At 51.2% G+C, this 9,650-nt stretch overlaps 1 protein-coding gene across 2 annotated transcripts in view; it reads right to left on the bottom strand.

The window, feature by feature from the left end:
- Window positions 1–7,957: 7,957 nt before the first annotated feature.
- Window positions 7,958–9,650, bottom strand: part of mycn (MYCN proto-oncogene, bHLH transcription factor) — a 5,272-nt gene continuing 3,579 nt past the window's right edge. Inside the window, exon 3 of one of the 2 annotated variants that reach the window (XM_076013545.1) lies at window positions 7,958–9,556. In XM_076013545.1, coding sequence (XP_075869660.1) covers window positions 8,742–9,556 — 815 coding nt within the window. In that variant the 3' untranslated portion in view covers window positions 7,958–8,741. Of the gene's footprint in view, window positions 9,566–9,650 lie in introns of both variants that reach the window. The other variant, XM_076013544.1, reaches the window with a different exon arrangement.

Below are 9,650 nucleotides of genomic sequence, written 5' to 3'. Positions count from 1 at the left end.
GACTGACACAAAACTGCTGCTCAGCCAGTGAGTGACATTTTTTTTTTTTTTTCTTCCGGCGGCAGACTCTTGCTGATGAGGCAAAATGTGGCTGAACCACTTCTCCTCGTTACACCGTGCTCTTTAAACCCAAAGCAGGCCTGCGCAACCTCCCCAGGGCATGCAAAGTCTGGATTTGCAGCGTACACTGTTATCACCGAGGCCTCAGCAGTGCAAGAGAGGGTCAGTGGATGGATGGATGGATGGATGGATGGATGGATGGATGGATGGATGGATGGACGGATGGATGGACGGATGGATGGATGGAGATATAGGGCTTTCCTGCCAGAGTCGGCCCATGGAGTTGTGTATTTGTTGTTGATGTTGTTACTCTGCTTTGTTGATATAATAACACAGACGCAGATCTTCTTCTTCATTGTTGAAACACATCACACACAGTTTAAAACGATTGCTGTAATAACATAGTCGTACTGGAAACTAAATTAAATACAAAACGCTCACCGCCATCGTGACACTCAAGTTCATGCACCAACCAAAAAGTCAATAAGTACCAAAGACTAAAAACAAAACAAAACAAAAACACAAGAAAGAAAACTACTGCTTAAGCTGCTTTGCATAAAATTGTACATCAGCTTTGTGAAAAGTGTCTTGTGTGTCAGCACAGTGTAGGTCACCAGGAAGTGGAGGTGACCAGTAACTTCCTTTTTTTTTGGCAAAAATCCCAGCCATCCCTCAAATCATCACAGAGGACGTGGCCAAAGTATTTTGACTTCCTTGCTGCCAGACAAGTAACCAGCAGGAAAAAGTCCGCGTCCTTCCTACTCTGTCTGTTTGTTCCTGAGTCTTGGCCATACTGAGGGCACATCCTCTCATTTTTTTATGCTGCTTAGCACTTTAAAAATATTCAATCGCTAGTTGATTAGTGTCTTGAAAATGCCAAATCTCACGGACGGGTCCACTCCATGTACCTTAGCTGCATTACAGCCGCTCCCAAGAGGTTTTAACTAGTGACAGACGCGAGTTCTAATTCTGACTAGGGCTGCTGGTAACTTTCATAACAGGCTTAAGAGTCCAGGGGTCAAGCGAGTTCAAGCCCTCCATTGATCAAACGCTCAGCCCCCTGGTGGATCCCAAACGACCGTTAAACGAACAGACACCAGGTACTGCTGGCGATTCCCAGCTCCCCTGGGATGCAACGAAACGATTGTGAATTTTGTCCACTTTTCTACCTCTAGAAAAGTAAAAGTTTTGGCAGCATTACAGTCGATTAGAGAGGGCACTAGTGTTGTAGCACTTGAGATTGTATCTTGGTCTCGAGATCAAGATTCGATCTCGTTACTCTCTGGTCTTGGCAATGTCTTGGTCTCGGTTGGTGTTTGGTCTAGACTACAACACTAAGAGAGGGGACACGGACCTTTGATTGGTGCCGTAAAAAACCCGTGGGACCCCGAGAGGGTCTGCTTGGGCCTGCGGTGACAATGGCACGCTGCAATTAGCCTCCAATAAATAAGTCCCTCGTTGAGAGTTTTTTTTAGCGGCGGAGCAGGACAGCCCTCCCAGCCAGACATCCTTCAAACCCGGCCGCTTAAGGTGCAGGCTCGACCCTACACCCGAGGACGGTTTAGCTTAGACTAATTTGGTGGCAGACAGTGTTTACCGCGCCGGGCAAAAACCATTTGTTATCCTTTTGTCTCTGGAGGGCGCTCATGAATCAAACCTCATGCGAATGTACAAACACAGAAGCGCGCCAGTGATTACCGAAAATAAATGGGGGTAAACACGGGCGCTCGCTAGCGGGGAGGTGCGAGTTCGGAGCCGCCGTGTCTGTCGAGCGCTACATCGGAGCAGCGGCAGCGAGACGAGCGCGCGAAGGCAGCGATTTACGTTGGCTCGACATTAATAACGTCGGCCGCCGCCGAAGAGGCCGGTGTTTACTCGCGCCATGGGCAGAACGGAGGGAACGCTTGATCAAATAGCCCCGCTCGTACGGTCCCAGCCGGGTCATCGCAGCATGAGTTATGAGCCCGGACGGATCAACGTGATGACAAGGGGACTTTCTCACTCCGAGCGGCGAAGCACGAAACAAAGCTAGGCACTGAACCTCCTACGACATCCGTCTTTCTATACTCCGACGCAGCACTTTGCTTATAGTCAATGAATAGATCTGTTTACAACCCATTTGAGCAGTGAGGATGGAAAATTCTAAACAAACTATATCTTTTTTTATTTATTTTTTCTCTGCATCTGTAACAGAGGTTAATTGAGTTTAACAGAGAAAATTCTATTTTCTTGGTTAAAATGACACTCTGACACTCAACGTTTAAGGCATAGACTCCGTGTTCTCTGTTTAACCCTGCTGGTGATCCATCTCTTCTATAAAGTGCCCAACAAACTCCCAAACTTTTTTTCTTCGCTACTGTCGCTACTCTTTTGACCAAATCGTATTTCTGTCTAGTTGGCTGAACAAGTTCAGGCTGTTTTGGAAATTTGTGACTTTTAATTAGGAATTTTCTTTTTGGTCCCTTTTTTTTTATTTGGTAGTGGCTTTTCCAGTTGTGAAAGTAATTTAGTGCCGTAGCCGGATGATCCGCTGCCTCGGTCTGAGGTGAGGCCTGGGTCACAACTGTATTGAATGTGGCGCAGCTTCCCAAACTGTTTTGCCGCATTTTTGTGTCCAGGGTTTAAGTTTAATGTCAGTGAACTTTCATCGGCAACTAAGCTCTCTGACTTAAATTGTGAATTCATCGAATTTCTTTTCACATCTTTAACTTTGTTCAAAGCTGCTTTTGAAAAAGTGGTAAATTATGGAAAGATTTTTCACAACTTATTTTTGAAGGGGGGGGGGTTTGTTGTCTTGCTCTCGAGTGAAATCAGCCTTAAAAAGTTGCTCCCTCCGTCCTCAAGAAGGTGGGCACCTGCTCTCGAGGGCCGACCGCAGCTGCGTGCGAAGTCATCGGGTTTATTGCGGAGAGCGCGGTGACGTCAACGAGGGGGAGAAACCTGTTGTCGAGGAAAAAAAAAAAAAGAAAAAAAGAAAATTCCTCCTCCGTTCAATCTGCTTTAATGAACAGCGTGTCCTCCAGTGGCCGCTGCTCTTTCTTCGGATTGTTTAGATGACTATCTGTCCCCCCCACCCCCAACCCGTTGCTCTTATCTTAATCACTGCCTTCCTCACTTTTCATCTCTCCCCGTTTTTTTGTCTTCTGCCGACCCCCCTCCGCCCCCACCACACTTCTCCCTCGCCCGCTCCTCCTTTCTCTTAGGTGCTGTGTTGTGCGGCCAAGGCCGTTTTCTTCCTCGGAACGCACTCTTGAAAGGCTATTCATGGCTTCTTCAATGAAACCCTATAACATTAGCGTGCGCGTGCGTGCGCGAGAGAGAGACAGAGGCAGAGAGAGAGCGAGAGAGAGAGAGAGACGGGGAAAGGGAGAAGGGTGAAAAATAAAGAGAGGGAAAGGTATTCCGGGGGGCCAGGCTACAGTACCATCTGTATGCAAATCTGCTCAGACTTTGGTAAACTTTGATCAAACACTTAGGCCTCCTTTTCTCTCCCTTCCCACCCCCCCACCCCCCCTCCTCTCCTCCTCCCCCCCTCCCTCCCTCTCTCTCGCCTCCCAGTCCACTCCGCTCGGGCAATTACTGTAGCTCCGCGCCTCTTTTGTCGCAACTCGCCGCGTTACCCGGTCAGTCGGGGCAATCGGTTCCCTCGAGGAACCACTGCACCCCGACCAAGCGCACGCGCTCTCGCGCACGCCAATGTTTTCTGCCCCAATACCCCCCGCCCCCCTCCCCCACCGCCCTGATAGATACCCTCCCTTCACCCTCGCCGCAACCCCGTTTTTTTCTCCCTCTCTCTCTCCCCGCCGCACCTGGGACGGCGCCGTAACCCCCCGCGGCAGCAGATGGCGACACGCAGCAACGCAGATGAGAACACCCCCCGCCCCCCCCTCCCCTCCCCGACGCGACGACCGCCGGGCTGCTTCTGCTGCTTCGGCTGCTCCTTGGCACCGTGCGAGGCCAGCCAGCCAGCGGAGGCTCGCGGGGGCGACCCGCGTGCCTTTGTGCAGAGGGTTCGAGGGGGGCACGTCGCGGCCGCACGCTCCTGTGTGTGCGTGTGTGTGTGGACACACAGGGCGGCCATTGTCCCGCACCATATTGTGGGGTTAACTCCCCCACCACCAGTGTTGGCGAGAAATCTATCACTAAGTAATCCAATACTGTAATTAAACTACTTTTTTTTTAGTGACGGAGTAATGTAATGGGATTACTGTGGCAAAAATGGTAATGATATCAGATTTACTTTATCAAGTAACAATTCCATTACTTTTCCGAAATATTTTGCCGGCTAAAAATGTCATATTATCCACAAAATTTAGAAAAACAACTGAAGACGATGTCGCAGATTGATGATGCAGTCGTGCATGCGACGTCAGTGATTATGCGACGTCGCACCAAAACAAGCATGGCGGCGACAAAACAAAGTTTGATAGCTGGAAATACAAACATTATTTTGAGTTCATCTCATCAAAATCAAAGAATATTGTGGTTCGTTGTGCGTTGTGAGCAGGAAACAAGACGTTCTCAACTGTTACTTTATCTTTTTTAAAACAAAGTAATTAGTAATTGATTACTTATGAAACAAAGTAGTTAAAGAAGTAGTTTGATTACTTTTTAAAGGACTAATCAGTAATCAGTAGTTGGACTACTTTTACGTAGTAAATCCCGACAACACTGCCCACCACCACCGCCACCAATGCACATCCGGTGTCCGGCGGGGACAATGGAAACGCTGTGACAAGTGTTGCCGGTGTAATTAAAGTCTTGTGGCGGACGATGGGACGGCCGAGGCGCACGAGACCAAAAAAAAAAAAAAACCCACAACAAAGCACACAAACACGCTGCGTTGCATCTCTTTCGCAGCTTTAATGTACATCCGCCGGTGGGGCGTAAGCCCATTAGAGCCGTGCAGTGTGCGTGTGTGCGTGCGTGTGTGTGTGTGTGTGTGTGTGTGTGTGTGTCTGGGCCGCTCAAGCCGGGCAGGCAGTGGGCAGAAGGATAATGGGTATTAATCAGGGAAAAGCCACGGCCATATGTCTGCTGCGCGCCGAGTGACGGCTACTCCCCGAACGCCCCTCTGAAACAATTAGCCTCATTTCGCAGCGTTGCTACCGAGCAGCTCAGCTGTTGCCGGAGCGTGTTGGGCACATTGGTGCGCGATTGGGGGCGTCGGTGTGCGTTCAGGCGAGGACGCAGCCGACGGGGGTCGTGGTGCGCGGTGAGATTGTTCGGGGTTCAGGAAAGGTGGCGCTACTAGACGGGCCCTGATTGTGCATGTTGACGCTTTTTCTGTGTTTCTGAGTTGCTTTGGTTGAAAAAAAGACGGCCTCCTTTTTTTTTTTTTAACCTTCCGTCTCGCACTTGTTTTTCCTCGCGGTTGTTTTCCTTTTTTCGCCCGCGAACTTGTTTTCATCCTATAACCAGGCAATATAAGCCATTCGGCAGATGGCAAGGGGAAGTCCCACGAGAGGACACGTACAAGCGCGTGCACACACACACACACACGCGCACTAGTAGTGCGCACAGTAAGTGCATACAAAGACACCAGACCCACCAGACTCCTGTTATGTAATCCACCAGCTCCACCCCCCACCCCCCCACGAGAGGCTCAGTCTCAGGCTGTCTCAACTCCAAAACAAAGTCATCAGTCTTCTTATAGGCTGTCTATTACATAGTGCGCATACCTCCGGCTCATTTCGCTCCCTCTCCTGCGGCCGACCGGGGGTCGGAGCGCACCGGGCGAAGGGCCCCCCCACAAAAAACGTTTCCCTTTGAGGTGGTGCGTAATTTGTATTTCGGAAGCCGAGAGGAAATAAAAAAAAACAAAAAAAACAAAACAAGGACGAGGTGGAGGCGGGTGGCGGGCGGCCGCTTCGTCATATGGTGCGATGCAGTCATCGCTTTCTTGGAGATGAAAGGGATTAATTAAAGTCATCGGCGGTGTGCGTGTGTGCGTGTGTGTGTGTGTGTGTTGTGTTTTTATGTCTCGTTAATTCCCCTCCTCTGTAAATCTCTTTCTTGCTTCCCCGTGCACGCGGCGCGGCGCTGAATGGCTACTCAGACCGTGGCAACAGATTTCTCTTTCAGCAGCCTCCAGAGATCGGCCGGCCAGACTCCTGAGTGGCACATATTTGGGCTCCGGCCCGGCGCTGGAGGCTTAGGGTTGGGGAGGTGGAGCAGGGGGAGGAGGAGGATGAGGAGGAGGAGGAGGAGGCCAGAGCCATGTGGCCGATGTTGGTAAACAGTATCCAGCCTTGTGCTGGCGTCGCGGCAGCCGGCGGCAGATATCGGCCTTTGCCGGGGCCACACACAGACCGGGACAAAAGGTAGATTCACATACAGACATTTGCATTCATACACACACACACACACACACACACACACACACACACACACACGCACCGACACACACGCACCCAGGCAGGCAGGCAGGCAGGCAGGCAGGCAGATATACACAGACTACTAACAGACAAATAAAAGCCTCGCTCTCGGTTGTCTGCCACTCAGCAGCTGCTCCAGTTTCCATGGCGACGGCCCGAACAATGTAGTAGGAAGGGCTGCGATGGTGTGTGTGTGTGTGTGTGTGAGTGAGAGAGGGAAGCGGAGAGCGAAGAGAAGCGCGCGCGTGTGTGAGAGTGTGTGGGTGCGAGTGTGTAGGTGTTTGTGGGTGGGTGTGAGAGGCGGCAGAAGGGGGTGGTAGCTGTAGGGCGCTCCGCAGACAGAGGAGGAGGATTCAGAAAAACGCTCTTTATTTCTTTGTCGGGAGAGGGGGGGGGGGGGGTTGAGAAACGGCAAAGCAAATACGGAAATGTTCCGGTGGAAGGAGGGGGTGGAGGGAAAGTCATAGAGGGGTCGAAGGCGGCGGCGGCAGGGAGTCGCACAGAGACGCACACAGAGATGTGAGGTTGTTTGTTTTGTTTTTTTGTTTTTTAATGATGTCTATTTAATTTTTTTCAAAATGAGGTATTTCAAAGTGCTATGAGTTGCAGCACTAAATGTACATTTTTTTCTTAAAAAGTGGAAAACAAATGAGGAAAAAACAACAAAAAAAAAAAGCCCCCGAAAAAACATCTTATTTCCGTTTACCCAGTTCTATGCACCCGATAGTTACAAATATCAACAAAAGAGGGAGGGGGGAGGGGAGAGCGGGGGAGGAAGGGGGGGGGGGGATAAAGTCCAGGTACATGAGGATAGAACGTATTTTTTTCGCTGTACAAAAAAGAATTACTTGAGAGCAAGGGGGGGGGGGGGGGGAGTCGGGGAGGGGGGGGGGGTGACGAGATAAAGTGATATCTACCGAGAACTCATTTTCATACGAAAATATAAGTATCAAATTTAGTATGTATCAGGTTCACACTAAAAGCATAAAGGTGTGTAGAATTAGTAATATGGTACAAAACAAAGAAAAAGGAGAAACGAAAAAACAATATATTGTTATATTACAAAGTTTCGCGACCCTCCAAAATCGAAGGCCTTACAGTACTCTTAAAGGTATATAAACTTCCAGTCTAGTTATTGGCAGCTTCCTGACATGTATATATATATATAAAAAACAACAACAACGAGGACAAGAAAAAAAAAAATGCATTACAAAACAAGGCAGATCTGAGTGTATTTCTTTCTTTCCGTCTTCCCGTCTGTCTGTCTTTCTTTCTATCTTTTCTTTTGTCTGTACACCATTGTTATGTACAAAAGTGTCGGCTAGCAAGGTGCACAGTTATACATCCACTGACTTGGTTCGAGCACCAGTGCGAGATGGGGGTGGGGGGTGGCGGTGGGGTGGGGGTGGGGGGGGGGCGTGAGAGAAGGAGGAAACCTGCAGTGGTGTTGCTTGTACGCGTGTGACCCATAGCGCCTCAGTCGTCGCAGTCTCTGTCCTCGTCCTTTATCTTCTGTCGTGTTTTCTTCTTTTCTTTCTTTCCGTTTTACTCTTTTTCCATTTTTGCAGTGGTAAAGGCAAAGTAAGTGTGCACTGCTGTTTCTTGTACGTGAACTCTCCAAGCAAAGTGCCCTTTGACACCCCCCCCCCCCCGTCCGTCCGTCCCCCCGTGGGAATCCATCCTCCTTTGATTCCGGGCTGGTGTCACAGTGAGTTAAAAAATACAAAAAAACAACAAAAAAACAACTCAAGATACAAATAGAAATGATACTTTTGGAAAAAAAAAACAAACAAAAAAAAAAAACAACGCGGAAGGGAGGAACGACGGAGGCGAGCTGCGTCCTCGGCCCCTTCCTCCTTCTATTTTTCTCTCTCTTCTTCTTTCTTTCTTTCTTTCTTTCTTTCTTTTTTTAATAAAAAAACAAATTTTCCTTAAACGTGACTGGATTGGATAAAAAGTAAACCCCAAACATTCTTAACGTCAACAAATGTGCAAAAAAAGTGGCGGCAGTGAAAGTCCCGAGCGTCTCTCTCCAGCAAGCCCCGCCCCCCTTCCTCCAGGTGTCACACGTGTCTGTGTGTGTGTGTGTGTGTGTGTGTGTGTGTGTTGGAATTCTGGAGAAAAACGTCCTCTGAGAAGGTTTTTTTTGTTTGTTTTTGCGAGTGTCCCGTGCCCAGCAGTGTCGACTTGCTCGTGGGCACCTGACGGCGTTTTGCAGCCCGGGGCTGAGAGGCTTGGCGGAGGCCGCTGATGGTCCGTCCAGGCGTTTGTGTGTAGTGTGTGTAGTGGTGGCGGCAGCGCGAGCTAGCGAGTCCTGGCCTGCTCCAGCCGGCGCATCAGCTGCTGCCGGCGGGCCTGCAGCCGCTCCTTCTCCTGCTGCAGCCTCAGCTCCTCCGTCTCCAGCGAGCTCACGTACTCGGTGGCCTTCTTCAGGATCAGCACCTTGGCCGCCTTCTCGTTGTGCGCCAGCTCGGGCACGTGGTCGCGCAGCGTCAGGAAGCTGGAGCGCAGGTCGTTGCGCCGCTGCCGCTCCAGGATGTTGTGGTTGCGCCGGCGCTCGCTGTCCTCCGAGTCGGAGCCGCCGCGCGGGCTGCTGTCGCCGCCGCTGCCGCTGCAGCGTTTGCTGCGTTGGCCGTAGGAGCCGCAGGAGGACGACGAGGAAGAGGAGGATGACGAGGAGATGGTCCTGGCGGTGGCGGGAGGCCGCTGGCCGTCCGAGGTCTTCTGCTTCTTGCTGACCGGCGCCGGGTCGTCGTCGGAGGCGTAGGGCGACGGCGCGGCGTAGTTGTGCTGCTGCTGGTGGACCGAGCTCCTCTTCAGGATCAGCTCCTGGGGGCCTCGGCTGACGTAGCGAGAGGCTGACGAAGCTGACGCCCCGCCCCCACAGCCCGCCCTCGCCTCCTGGCTGCGGCCGGCGTGCACGGAGACGGTGACGCTGCCTCCGGCGGTCGCGGGCGAAGCCTTGAGCGTGGAGCGCCTCTTCTCCACGGTGACCACGTCGATCTCCTCCTCCTCCTCCTCCTCCTCCTCATCCTCCTCATCCTCCTCATCGTCTTCCTCGTCGTCGTCATCCTCCTCCTCCTCGTGCTCGTCATCGTCATCGTCATCGTCGTCGTCTTCTTCCTCGTCTGCTGAGAGAGAGAGAAAAGAACGGAATGTGAGCGGCTCGGCCTCTCTGACAGATTCCCACATTGTCGCGTCGGCGTAGCGGCG

The sequence above is a fragment of the Nelusetta ayraudi genome, unplaced genomic scaffold, assembly GCF_046127955.1.
Source record: "Nelusetta ayraudi isolate G7.1 ecotype Tasmania unplaced genomic scaffold, CSIRO-AGI_Nayr_v1 ptg000151l, whole genome shotgun sequence".
NCBI lineage: Eukaryota > Metazoa > Chordata > Actinopteri > Tetraodontiformes > Monacanthidae > Nelusetta > Nelusetta ayraudi.
This window is presented reverse-complemented; position numbering and strand designations above follow the sequence as displayed.